Here is a 15057-nt window from a genome sequence, read left to right as displayed (position 1 = left end):
ACTTAAAAGAGGCAAGATTTTGTGAAATTTAACAGGAACCACAACAATAAAAGATGGCCCAGCTAGTCCAGCACCAAATACCTGAGAAACACTCACATTTAAGGGACTCATGCAAAAAACTCAAAGCAGATGGCAACCAAGTTCTAAAAAAAAAAAACTCCCAGATGGGAAACAACTTCTTAAAATGCTTTAAACCAATGGGCTTAAACAACTGAAGTAAGCTTTTTTAACAACATATTACCATCACTAGGTCTCTTCTGATCTGGGATAAATACACACAGCTCCTAGGGAAGAAGCCTTCTTCACTGCTCTAAGTCTTCTCATTCATCAGCACTGGTTCCACTTTCTCAAATATAATTTTGTTCCCTTTAGCACAATTTCTTCTGACACACTTAACCTCAACTTTCTGACTGCTGACTTCAAACACAGAGTAAAGGAGAGGCAGAGGATGGCAAAAAATCCCAGGTGAAGAATCTTAACCAAAGTAAACTGAAGAGAATGGATGACTTTCTGGGGAGAAACCTCCACATTAGGATTCATGCAGGAACACATCAAGAAAATCCTGTTATTACCTACACATCTACTCATGTCCTCATGTTAAAACACAATAAACAACAGAGATAGCTCATGCTGATGACTGTACTGCTGCAATGCACCTACACAGAGCCCATGGCTCTTAAATGAAGAATGGCAGTAACATGTCTCATTCCTGTACAAAAAAATGTAACAAATCTTCTCATAAAACAAAGCTGGGAAATAAAATCATCTTTAATTTTCATCTTACCAAAATTCAACTCTTCTGCTTTTCTTTCCCCATGTTTGTCAGCTCCATTAAATGACTCGGAGCTATTCAGTCTCATGTCAGGGCGCAGGTTGCCAAATTTATCATCACCTTTAAGAAAAACAAAAAACCCAAATATTAGTTTTTCTCCAGCAAACACGTGTGCAGTAGAACTGCTGTGAATTTCATAAATCAAACAGAAATAAGGATCTGTGCTGATATGGGCACAAAATTTTTGCAACTAATTACTTACCTGAGAAACTTTAGAAGGCTCCTGCTCTTACCTGAGAAGGAACAAATTGTTCCTTCAAACAGGCCTGAGCAAAGCACAAGAGAGAAAAAAAAAAACACAATCTGCTTCTGTACCTCCTAAGGAAAACAACATTGTCTTCTGAAACATGGCTGGACATTGCACAATGCTAAAATGACCACGCAACAGCAAAAGGAATCACAAAATAAATTGTGCAGATAGGGACTACCATTTTTATCTAACTGAAAGTAACATCATCCCACCAGCACATCTCAAAAGATAGCACCTAAGTTTTGTCTTGAAGAGCTCAAATCTTCTACACTCACTTTCAAAGCAGTGTAAAACTAATGGGTGCCAATGAAATTCATCTAACAGGTCAACTCTACCGTAAAAACACACAAGAGGACAGAAAGAACAGCCAACCAAGCAATCTGTCAGAGAGCTTCTACTTAGCCACTCACTTCCCAATCCATCCCTATCTTCTAATGGTCATGAGCTTTTTAGTCTGCCCAACTATCAATACCTCCAGCCTCAGAGAAAACAAATGGTTAGAGTAGACAAAAAAATTTCAAATACAGAGAAACATGTAACCACATCACCAAGGCAATGGTTTACACAGCAAGAATATTATCATATACTGACATATCCTGTACCTATACAGTTCTGTTAAACTCTGGAAGAGAAAACTTTTCCAGATAACTTTTCAATTTGTGGTAAAGGCCTTTACATATATGCAGTGCTTAATGACTCTTCTCAGATAAACATTTCTCTTGAAATAATGTTGGAGTTATTTCCATGATGCAATGTAAAATGGTGAAGATAATGCGAGAAGTGTTCACTTTGTCCCAAATGCTCTGCCTGCTTTCTAAATTGATGACTGAGTGGCCTCAATCTAATTCCACAAGCAAGCACTGCAAAACCCAATCTCAGCAATGTTTTCAAGCAGGTACAGAACACAAATTCACAAATACAAGAAACACAGATGACCTCCTACCAAGATCCTAGCATGACTTGCAATCTGCTGTCTGGCATCATTTAATACAAGCCCAGTAAGTCCAATATGCTACAGTATATTTTGGTATTCCTGTATTTCTCCAGCAGGTTTATTTACCAAGCAGTGCACAATGCAAACACTGGCACATAACTCTCTACATTTAGTGATAGGAAGTGTAGGGTATGTAAAAAATATTTTGATATAAAAATGCCCAACAAAATCAAAGACCAGAGGAACTGACCTTCAACAGTGACCTCAAGCTCAGGTCTGTCACTTGTCTCTGAGAAGTCATGAATGGAGGAATCTGAAAAAGAGAACTGCTGAGTCATGGACACAGAGAAGATTTTCAACCAAACACTCCATGCCCTTGTATTCAAACCAACACTGCCAAAGAAGCCCCTTGCACTCACAGCTTGCAATAAAAACACAAGCACAGATATGTTCCCATCAGCCTTGGAGCAATTCCACACAAAGGCAAGAGGTGAGTGAGGGTTACACTGCCTGAACTGCACATGCAGCAGGGCAGAGCTGCTGCTATCACAGAAGGCAATGCCATGCTCTTGGTATTACAGACTTAATACAATCATAACTATTTCCCCCTCTCTTACCCAGGATCACTGAAATATAAACAAAGGCTACCTGTCCCCACACATTATACTTTTTTTATCCATCTCTACAGACCCACGGTTACTGCACTGTGACAGGTTCCATAACAGGCTGCAAGACCAACACTGAAACATGGCAGGGAAATCCATGATCACAATGCTTTTGTTGGGGCACTGTGCACCAACAAGACAAGCAGCATTAGCCCATCAACACTGGCTGTGAGAAAGAGCAATTGATCCTTAACTGCAGCACAGCTAAAGCAAGTGGAGCTAATTGTATCAGAAACTGTCCCAATACTGCAGCGGTGCATGATGGAACATATTTTAGTTATTCTGGTTGAGCAAAACTGTTCTTGTGCATTTTGAAGAGAATCTCCTTTCAGATCCCTGTATGCTGGACTATGCTATCACTTTGGCAAAAAAGTCTGAAGGAATCTTCTTTTTAAAGGTTTCTCTTTCTATCATGTGTGTGGCTCATAGCAGAAATTCAGCTGGCACACCTTAGCTGGAGTATATTTGAACTATGTCAAATACATCATCCAGGTTATGGAAAACTCTCATGTCTTCATCTCATTTCAAGTGAGTGCTGAGGAGAGAACTATCAAATGCCATGTACTACAAAAGGATTGGATAGGAACTGTTTTAACAGACAGGAAGATTAAGTATGTGTTCTTATCTACGTATTAACGTTGTCACAACAAAAAAATAAGAAAAACAAAGGTAGTCTATGATGTTGATTGTACTGCTGCAATGCACCTACACAGAGCCCATGCCTCTTAAATGAAAATTGGCACACACGTCTCACTCCTGCAGCACAAAAATTAACTAAAATCTTCTCCTAAAAGAAAGCTGGGAAATAAAATAATCTTTAATTTTCATCTTACCAGAATTCAACTCTTCTGTTTTTCTTCCAGTATTGGCAGCTTTATTAGCAGACTCAGTGTTCTTCAGCTTCTTGTCAGGAGGTAGGTTGTCATTATCATCAGCTTTGAGAAAAAAAAAAAAAGTGTTTTTTTTCCTCTAGGGAACTCATGTGAAAAACTGGAACTGCTGTGAATTTCATAAATCAAATAGAAATAAGGATCTGTGCTGATATGGGCACAAAATTTTTGCAACTAATTACTTACCTCAGAAACTTTAGAAAGCTCCTGCTCTTACCTGAGAAGGAACAACTTGTTCCTTCAAACAGGCCAGAGCAAGGCACAAGAGAGAAAAAAAACACAACCTGCTTCAGCACTTCATAAGAAAAACAACATTGTCTTCTGAAACATGGCTGGACATTGCACAATGCTAAAATGACCATGCAACAGCAAAAGGAATCACAAAATAAATTGTGCAGATAGGGACTACCATTTTTATCTAACTGGAAGTAACATCATCCCACCAGCAGATCTCAAAAGACAGCACCTAAGTTTTGTCTTGAAGAGCTCAAATCTTCTACACTCACTTTCAAAGCAGTGTAAAACTAATGGGTGCCAATGAAATTCATCTAACAGGTCAACTCTACCTTAAACACACACAAGAGGACAGAAAGAACAGCCAACCAAGCAATCTGTCAGAGAGCTGCTACTTAACCACTCACTTCCTAATCCATCCCAATCTTCCTATGGTATTGATTTTTATAGACTGCCCAATTATCAATACCTCCAGCCTCAGAGAAAACAAATGGTTAGAGCAGAAAAAGAAAAGCAATGGATAGATCAGATAAAGAAAAATAATTGCATACAAAGAAAAACATGTACCCACAAAACCAGAAGCATTGTTTACTAGGTAAGAATATTAGCACATATTCACATATCCTGTTCCTATACAATTCTGTTATACTCTGTCATAGGAAATCTTCTCAGACCACTTATACCTCTGTAGTAAAGGCCTTTACATATATGCAGAGCTTAATGAGTCTTTCATATAAATGTTTCTCTTGAGATAATGTTGGAGTTATTTCCATGATGCAATGTAAAATGGTGAAATGCACACTCCAAACAACAGTCAAATCCGGGACACAATTCTCTTCACTCAGTGTGCAAGAATGCAGGCTAAGGAAAGCATATTTTAGATATAAAAAAGCCCAATCAACTCAAATTAATGACCACAAGAACTGACCTTCAAGGGTGACCTCAACCTCAGTTTTCTCACTTATCAGCTCATGCCGAGAGAGATCTGAAAGAGAAAATCAGGACTGCTGAGTAGTAGACACACACAACATTTTCAACCAAACACTCCAGGCCCTTGCATTCAAACCAACACTGCCAAAGAAGCCCCTTGCACTCACACCTTGCAATAAAAACACAAGCACAGATATGTTCCCATCAGCCTTGGAGCAATTCCACACAAAGGCAAGAGGTGAGTGAGGGTTACACTGCCTGAACTGCACGTGCAGCAGGGCAGAGCTGCTGCTATCACAGAAGGCAATGCCATGCTCTTGGCATTACAGACTTAATACAATCATAACTATTTCCCCCTCTCTTACCCAGGATCACTGAAATATAAATAAAGGCTACCTGTCCCCACATATTATACTTTTTTTTTTACCATCTCAAAAAACTCATGGTTACTGCACTATGATGATTTCCATAACAGGCTGCAAGGAAAACACTGAAGTATGGTTGTAATAATGCCTGTCCCATCAAATGACAACTTTAGAACCATTTTGAGAGAACAAAATAAGAGTAAAACCAAATTTAAAAGAGACAGGATTTTGTGAAATTTAACAGGAACCATACCACTAAAGAATGGCCCATGTAGTCCAGCACCAAATACCTGAGAAACACACACAATTAAGGGACTCATGCAAAAAACTCAAAGCAGATGGCAACCAACTTCTGGAAAAAAACTCCCAGATGGGAAACAACTTCTTAAAACACATTAAACCAATGGGGTTAAACAACTGAAGTAAGCTTTTTTAAAAATATATTATCATCACTAGGTCTCTTCTGATCTGGGATAAATATACACAGCTCCTAGGGATGAAGCCTTCACTGCTCTAAGTCTTCTCATTCATCAGCACTGGTTCCACTTTCTCAAATATAATTTTGTTCTCTTTAGCACAATTTCTTCTGACACACTTAACCTCAATTTTCTGCCTGCTGACTTCAATCACACTGTGCTGCCAACTCATCCAATCTCACTAAGACACCTCAGACACCTTCACCAGCTACAGTTAACCTGGGGGATCATTCCAGGCACCCCATACCTTTGCCAATTCCCTTTTCACCATCTTGACAATGTTACAGGAGTGGAAAAACACTGAAAACCCCCAGTGACATTGGCCAATCTAGACAAACTCTGATGGTTTTCTTTGCAGAAATCAATCACTTGTGCAAATCAGAATCACTACCTGTAGATTTCAAAATTCCTAAAGTGCTTGAATTGCCTCTTCTATGTATTTCTTTACTAATACACAAATTAAATCCAAGACTCCATAGAATTCAAACAATGTCACTGATTTCCCTGTCTCACTCATTTCTGTGAGCATCAGCAATAAATAATTTCATTCTACAGAATCCAGACAAGGTTACCTAATATGTATGCACATTTCAACCACAAATGAAACTGAAGTTAAGAATATTCCTTGCAATCTTTACCCACTGCCTCCAGACCTTTTCAGAAATACCAGACTTCATGAACAGCAGATTTATTCTATTCAGCAAAACCAGGTGCAACTTTCCAGGCCTTCCTTACTGAAACTTGAGAAGAACAACAAATCTGAGAAAAAGGTGTGTGACATAACCCTAGTCTGACTCAAAGGGCCACACTCAACATCTGTACTATAAAATTCTAGTCACATCCAAGGCAGAGGCAGCATCTCAGTCATTTTCTATCACACTTCCCCTTCCTCACACTCCCTCTTCACACTCAGGTGTAAAGCACATGGCTTTATGCTGAGCAAAACAAATTACCTGGATTTCTCTTCTCCAATGAGTTCAGTTAATACAACAGCCACCATGTGCAACCTCATTCTCCCTAATCATGAGAATTGCTGCTGAATTTCATGGAATGGTGCCCTCAACTGTGCTGAGAGCCACCTTCAAAGCAAAACTCATGGCACTGGCAAGAAGGAGCATTGAGCATTGCTGCTGGCACAACCTGCCTTGAAAAGCACATGACTCAGGATGGAGAGCCACGTGCTCCCAGCAAAGCCAGTCACACAATGAGGTGCTTTCCACATCCCATCAAACCTCAACTTTGGGTGATGAGCACCTTACACAAGCCTTTCATGATTTAAAATAACGATGACTCCCATCACAATTTGCTTATAGCAAGCCCTACATTACTGTGATTTGGGAGATTGAAAGCAAAATAAAAGAAAATTCACAAATGCCAACCTGGTGGAAATATGAAAAGAGAATGGCTGGAGAAGATGTACAATGTCAATTAAGAGACATCTTTCCAAATATTTCTGTGAAAATATATTCAATGATGTTATGGTTTATCCTCACAAAAAACATTTCACATTTCAAATATTCTACACTGTATTGCCACATTTGTTCCTTCACTGCCATCAGAACTCTGATGGCTGCCTTCAAAATTAAAAAGGAAAAAACATATTCCTAAATGCACATAACCTTATAAAAGCAGACAGATTAAAATGTCCACAAAGGAAAACAAAGCAAAGAAAACCACAGAACAAAGGAGAGACACAGGATGGCAAAAAATCCCAGGTGAAGAATCTTAACCAGAGTAAACTGAAGTGCATGGATGAGTTTCTGTGCAGAACCCTCCACATCAGGAATCATGCAAGAAGACAACAAGGAAATCCCAGCCTCCTGTGTGTCTATTTACATCATCACATCAATTAGCAGCAAACAACAGAGGTAGCTCATGATGATGATGACTGTACTGCTGCAATGCACCTACTCAGAACCCATGGCTCTTAAATGAAGGATGGCACTGACACATCTCATTCCTGCAACTCAAATTAAACACAAAACTTTTCATAAAACAAAGCTGGGAGATAAAATTGTATTTCATTGTTATCTTACCAGAACTGAATGCTTCTGCTTTACTTCCCCCACTGTTGTCAGCTTCATGAGCAGAATGGGTCATATTTACTCTCATGTCCGGGGATAGGTTGTCATCATCATCACCCTCAGCTTTAAGAAAGAAACAAAAAACCAAATTGCTTTTCTATCCAGGGAGCACATGTGCAGCACATGAACTGATGAGAATTTCAAAACACGAAGAGAATATGGATCTGTGCTTATTCTCACACCAAATTTAGGAGCAAATTAGTTAACCTGAGTAACTTCAGAAAGCTCCTCTTCTTACTTGTGAAGGAACAACTTTTTCCTTCAAACAGGCCTGTGCAAACCACAAGAGAGCAAAAAGCAAACTGCATCTGTACTTCCTAAGAAAAATAATACTGCCTTCTGAAATATGGCTGGACATTGCATGATGCTAAAATAAACACACAACAGCCAACTAAATCCAATATGCTTCAGTATATTGTGGTTTTCTAATACTTCTCCACCAGGCATGTTTACCAATCAGTGCACAATCCAAACTAAACTGAACAATGGCACACAATTCTCTTCATTTAGTGCCAAGTAATGTAGGATATGGAAAACACATGTTGGATATAAAAAGGCCAAACCAACTGAAAAGAATCACCAGGGGAACTGACCTTGAATAGTGACCTCAAGCCCAGGTGTCTCACTTGTGGCTGAGAAGTAATGCTGGGAGGAATCTGGAAGGGAAAGACAGGACTGCTGAGTCATGGGCACAGAAAAGATTGTCAACCAAATCCACATGCCCTTGCATGTGACCCAACATTGCCAAAGAAGCCCCTTGCACTCACAGCATGCAATAAAAACACAAGCACAGATATGTTCCCATCAGCCTTGGAGCAATTCCACACAAAGGCAAGAGGTGAGTGAGGGTTACACTGCCTGAACTGCACGTGCAGCAGGGCAGAGCTGCTGCTATCACAGAAGGCAATGCCATGCTCTTGGTATTACAGACTTAATACAATCATAACTATTTCCCCCTCTCTTACCCAGGATCACTGGAAATATAAACAAAGGCTACCTGTCCCCACACATTATACTTTTTTTTACCATCTCAAAAAACTCATGTTACTGCACTATGATGACTTCCATACCAGGCTGCAAGGCCAACACTGAAACATGGTTGGAAAATCCATGATCACATTGCTTTTGTTGGGGCACTGTGCACCAACAAGAAAAGCAGGATCAGCCCATCAACACTGGGTGTGAGAAAGCAATTGATCCTTAACTGCACCACAGTTAAAGAAAGAGAAGCCAACTGTATCAGAAACTCTATAAAATATTCACTCTCCCTCTCCCTAATTACAAGAATTGCTGCTGAATTTCATGGAATGATGCCCTCAACTGTGCTGAGAGCCACCTTCAAAGCAAAACTCATGGCACTGGCAAGAAGGAGCATTGAGCATTGCTGCTGGCACAACCTGCCTTGAAAAGCACATGACTCAGGATGGAGAGCCACGTGCTCCCAGCAAAGCCAGTCACACAATGAGGTGCTTTCCACATCCCATCAAACCACTCAACTTTGGGTGATGAGCACCTTACAAATGCCTTTCATGATTTAAAATAATGATGACTCCCATCACAATTTGCTTATAGCAAGCCCTACATTAGTGTGATGTGGGAGACTGAACACAAAGGTAAACAAAAATCACAAATGCCAACCTGGTGGAAATATGAAAAGAGAATGGCTGGAGAAGATGTACAATGTCAATTAGGTGACATTTTTCCAAGTGTATTTCTGTGAAAAAATATCCAATTATGTTATAAATTTATCCTCACGAAAAACATTTAACATCTCAAATGCTCCAACTGTATTGCCACATCAGTTCCTTCACTGTCTTCAAAAGTCTGATGGCTGCCTTCAAAAATATAAAGCAAAAATCAAATTCCTAACTGCACAGAATCTTATAAAAGCAAAGAGATAAAAGTGTTCACAAACCAAATCAATCCAAACCAAACCACAGAATAAAGGAGAGGTACTGGATGGCAAAAAGTCTGAGGTAATTTTATCCAGATAAACTGGAGACCATGGATGAGTTTCTGAGGGTTTTCAGCACCCTCCACATCAAAGATCATGCAAGAACACAAGAGGAAAATCCCAACTTCCTCTGTGTCTATTTACATCGTCTTGTCAAAAAACAATAAACAACACAGGTAACCTATGATGATGACTGTACTGTTGCAATGCACCTACACAGAGATCATGGCTCATAAATGAAGAATGGCAGTAACATGTTTTACTCCTGCACCACAAAATTAACCAAAAAATTTTCATAAAACAAAGCTGGGAGATAAAACCGTGTTTAATTTTCATCTTACCAGAATTGAAGTGTTTTCCTTTCCTTCTCCCAGTATTGGAAGCTCGATTAGACCGCCTGCTCCTCCTTCTCCTGCTAGGAGGCACGTACTCGTCATCATCATCATCTTTAAGAAAAAACAAAAAAAATTACTGTTTATTTATCCAGAGACTTTGTGTGCAGCACAGAAAATGCTGAGAATTACAAAATTCTAATTTAAATAGGGAATTGTGCTTATCAGGACACCAAATGTAGCAATAAATTACTTACATGAGAAACTTTAGAAAGCTCCTGCTCTTACCTGAGAAGGAACAACTTGTTCCTTCAAACAGGCCAGAGCAAAGCACAAGAGAGAAAAAAAACACAACCTGCTTCAGCACTTCATAAGAAAAACAACATTGTCTTCTGAAACATGGCTGGACATTGCACAATGCTAAAATGACCACACAATAACAAAAGGAACCACAAATTAAATTGTGCAGATAGGGACTACCATTTGTATCTAAGTGGAAGTAATATAATCCAACCAGCAGATCTCAAAAGACAGTACCTAAGTTTTGTCTTGAAGAGCTCAAATCTGCACTCACTTTCAAAGCAGTGTAAAACTAATGGGTGCCAATGAAATTCATCTAACAGGTCAACTCTACCTTAAAAACACACAAGAGGACAGAAAGGAGAACAGCCAACCAAGCAATCTTTCACAGAGCTGCTACTTAACCACTCACTTCCCAATCCATCCCTATCTTCCTATGGTATTGAATTTTATAGACTGCCCAATTATCAATACATCCAGCCTCAGAGAAAACAAATGGTTAGAGCAGACAAAGAAATTTCATATATAGAGAAACATGTAAACACGACATGAAGGGTATGGTTTACACAGCAAGACTATTATCATATCCTGACTTATCTTGTAGCTATACAGTTCTGTTATACTCTGGCAGGGAAAACCTTCTAGATTTGTGGTAAAGCCCTACACATATGCACAGAACTTAATGACTCTTCTCATATATTGTGGTTTTCTAATACTTCCCCCAACATGGTTCATTTACCAAGCATTTCACAACCAAACTACATTGAACACTGGCACACAATTCTCTCCATTCAGTGACAAGTGATGTAGGATATGGAAAACACATTTTGGATATAAAAATGCCCAGTCAACTGAAATTAATGACCACAAAAACTGACCTTCACTAGTGATTTCAGGCTCAGAATCTGAACTTGATTCTGATGAGTCGTTCTGGGAAGAATCTGAAAGAGAAAATCAGGATTGCTGAGTAACAGACACACACAACATTTTCAACCAAACACTCCAGGCCCTTGCATTCAAACCAACACTGCCAAAGAAGCCCCTTGCACTCACAGCATGCAATAAAAACACAAGCACAGATATGTTCCCATCAGCCTTGGAGCAATTCCACACAAAGGCAAGAGGTGAGTGAGGGTTACACTGCCTGAACTGCACGTGCAGCAGGGCAGAGCTGCTGCTATCACAGAAGGCAATGCCATGCTCTTGGCATTACAGACTTAATACAATCATAACTATTTTCCCCTCTCTTACCCAGGATCACTGAAATATAAACAAAGGCTACCTGTCCCCACACATTATACTTTTTTTTACCATTTAAAAAAACTCATGTTACTGCACTATGATGATTTTCATAACAAGCTGCAAGACCAGCACTGAAACATGGCAGGGAAATCCATGATCACAATGCTTTTGTTGGGGCACTGTGCACCAACAAGACAAGCAGCATTAGCCCATCAACACTGGCTGTGAGAAAGAGCAATTGATCCTTAACTGCAGCACAGCTAAAGCAAGTGGAGCTAATTGTATCAGAAACTGACAAAATGCAACAGCAGTGCATGATTGAAAATAGATTTTAGTTATTCTGGCTGAGCAAAACTGTTCACTTCTGTTAGGTTTAAGTGATATTTTAAGATATTCCTGACTGCACAGAATCTTTTAAAAGCAGACAGATTAATGTGTTCACAAACCAAACCAAATCACACCACAGATCTATGGAGAGGAACAGGATCACAAAAAAATCCCAGGCGAAGCATCTTAACCAGAGCAAACTGAAGTGCATGGATGAGTTGCTATTCTATGGAGAGCCCTCAAAACAAGGGGTCATAAAAGAAGACGAGGAAAATCCTTTGTGGGTATTTATGTCATCATGTCAAACAACAGAGGTACCTGATGATGATTGTGTATTGCTGCAATACATTTACACAAAAGCCTTCGCACTTAAATGCCATTCCAAAAATGCTCTATGTTTATCTTTTTGGTTTCTCTTTCAAAAAGGTTGTAAGTGATCAGTTTATGTGACAGTTACTTTAGCAACAATTCTGAATTTTTTTGCAGCACAAAATTACCCCAAAACTATCTCATAAATAAAGCAGGGAAACAAAATAATATTTAATTTTCATCTTACCAGAATTGAATTTTTTTCCTTCTCTTCTCTGAGTACTGCCAGATTCATTACCTGACTTCATGCTCTTCTGTCTCTTGTCTAGGGGTGGGTAGTCATCATCATCATCTTCAAGAAAAAAAAACCAAAACTGTTTTTTTTCCTGGGAACACATATGCAAAACTGGAAATGCTCTGAATTACAAAACTCCAACAAAAATGAGGAACTGTGCTTAATAGGGCACCAAATTTTGAAACGCATTGCATACCTGAGTACTTTAGAAAGCTCCTGTTCTTACCTGTGCAGTTCTTACTCTCCATTCAGTGTCAAGTAATGTAGGCTATGGAAAGCATATTTTTGATATAAAAATGCCCAATCAACTCAAATTAATGACCACAAGAACTGACCTTCAAGGGTGACCTCAACCTCAGGTTTCTCACTTGGTCCTGACAACTCATGCTGGGAAGGATCTGAAAGAGAAAAAAAGGACTTCTGAGGGATGGACATGGACAACATCTACAATTGATCACCCCATGCCTTTGCATCTGAGCAACATTGCCAAAGAAGCCCCTTGCACTCACAGCATGCAATAAAAACACAAGCACAGATATGTTCCCATCAGCCTTGGAGCAATTCCACACAAAGGCAAGAGGTGAGTGAGGGTTACACTGCCTGAACTGCACGTGCAGCAGGGCAGAGCTGCTGCTATCACAGAAGGCAATGCCATGTTTCCCAATCATAATTTTGCTCCCTTTAGAATGATTTCTTCTGACACACATAACCTCAATTTTCTGCCTGCTGACTTCAATCACACTGTGCTGACCACTCATCTAGTTAACCTGGGGGATCATTCCAGACACCCCATAGGTTTGCCAATTCCCTTTTCAGCATCTTGACAATGTTACTGGAGAGGAAAATCAGTGCAAAACTATTATGATGGAGCTGTTGGTCAGTGACAGAAATGACATGAACTCTCAGAGGGTCCTGAACCAAGAGCACCAAGTATTTATGGCTGCCCCTTTTAATAGGGAATATTAATTTCCTGGGGTTTGACTGCTGATTGGTGTGGATCTCAGACTTCCCTGCTCTCAGATATATTTGCAGCTTTGGATAGAACATGATTGGGTGAGGTCCTCTTAGGATTTGAATTTATCCTGCCATTATTCATCTGAGTACCTGTTTATCACAGCAGGCTGGCAGAACTGGATTTCCTATTTATGCCTGAATTATTTCCCAGCTACAGATGGGCTGTGCTGTGACAAAACCCCCAGTGGCACAGACCAAACTAAACAAACTCTGATGGTTTTCTTTGAAGGCAACAATCACTTGTGAAAATCTCATCATCAGCTGTAGCTTTCAGACAAACTTCCTGAAGAGCTTTAATTGCCTCTTCTGTGTATTTATTTACTAATACACGGATTAAACCCAGGACTCCATAAAATCCAAACATTGCCAGTAATTCATCTGCCTCACTCATTTCTGTGAGCATCAGCAATAAATAATTTCATTCTACAGAATCCAGACAAGGCTACCTAATATGTATGCACATTTCAACCACAAATGAAACTGAAGTTAAGAATATTCCTTGCAATCTTTACCCACTGCCTCCAGACCTTTTCAGAAATGCCAGACTTCATGAACAACAGATTTATTCTACTCAGCAAAACCAGGTGCAACTTTCCAGGCCTTCCTTACTGAAACTTGAGAAGAACAACAAATCTGAGAAAAAGGTGTGTGACATAACCCTAGTCTGACTCAAAGGGCCACACTCAACATCTGTACTATAAAATTCTAGTCACATCCAAGGCAGAGGCAGCATCTCAGTCATTTTCTATCACACTTCCCCTTCCTCACACTCCCTCTTCACACTCAGGTATAAAGCACATGGCTTTATGCTGAGCAAAACAAACTACCTGGATTTCTCTTCTCCAATGAGTTCAGTTAATACAACAGCCACCATGTGCAACCTCATTCTCCCTAATCATGAGAATTGCTGCTGAATTTCATGGAATGGTGCCCTCAACTGTGCTGAGAGCCACCTTCAAAGCAAAACTCATGGCACTGGCAAGAAGGAGCATTGAGCATTGCTGCTGGCACAACCTGCCTTGAAAAGCACATGACTCAGGATGGAGAGCCACGTGCTCCCAGCAAAGCCAGTCACACAATGAGGTGCTTTCCACATCCCATCAAACCTCAACTTTGGGTGATGAGCACCTTACACAAGCCTTTCATGATTTAAAATAACGATGACTCCCATCACAATTTGCTTATAGCAAGCCCTACATTAGTGTGATTTGGGAGACTGAAAGCAAAATAGAAAAATTCACAAATGCCAACCTGGAGTAAATATGAAAAGAGAATGGCTGGAGAAGAAGTACAATGTTAATTAGGTGACAGGTTTCCAAATATTTCTGCGAAAAAACACCAGATGATGTTAATTTATTATTGCATACAGATAACACCTCATGAAATATGGGCCTTGTTAACCTTGTAAAAACATGGCTCAGGCCTGTTACTTCAGCTAAGCTGGAAAGAACCCTGAGAAGGACTTGGCTGAATTGTAGGATAAAAAACAAGCTATATAACCATCATGTGCTCTCATCCTGGTTTTTGGTGCTTGGTTGAATTATATTTGTTGCACTTACAGGGAATGTAACTGATAACAGGCTAACTGCTTAAAAAGGCCTGGTTTGGCAATAAAGGGCTCTCC

General features: G+C 39.7%; 1 protein-coding gene across 2 annotated transcripts in view; it reads right to left on the bottom strand.

Annotated features, from left to right (window-relative positions):
- The window catches only part of GTF2I (general transcription factor IIi), a 65311-nt gene that overhangs the window by 26010 nt on the left and 24244 nt on the right, over positions 1-15057 (bottom strand). For both annotated transcript variants that reach the window (XM_079324893.1, XM_079324894.1), the window contains 10 exons: positions 12755-12817; positions 12372-12476; positions 11125-11187; positions 9956-10060; positions 8254-8316; positions 7613-7723; positions 4734-4790; positions 3515-3616; positions 2267-2329; positions 785-892 (listed from right to left, as the gene is read on the bottom strand). In XM_079324893.1, coding sequence (XP_079181019.1) covers positions 785-892; positions 2267-2329; positions 3515-3616; positions 4734-4790; positions 7613-7723; positions 8254-8316; positions 9956-10060; positions 11125-11187; positions 12372-12476; positions 12755-12817 — 840 coding nt within the window. The remainder of the gene's footprint in view (positions 1-784; positions 893-2266; positions 2330-3514; positions 3617-4733; positions 4791-7612; positions 7724-8253; positions 8317-9955; positions 10061-11124; positions 11188-12371; positions 12477-12754; positions 12818-15057) is intronic.

The sequence above is a fragment of the Erithacus rubecula genome, assembly GCF_903797595.1.
Source record: "Erithacus rubecula genome assembly, chromosome: 22".
NCBI lineage: Eukaryota > Metazoa > Chordata > Aves > Passeriformes > Muscicapidae > Erithacus > Erithacus rubecula.
This window is presented reverse-complemented; position numbering and strand designations above follow the sequence as displayed.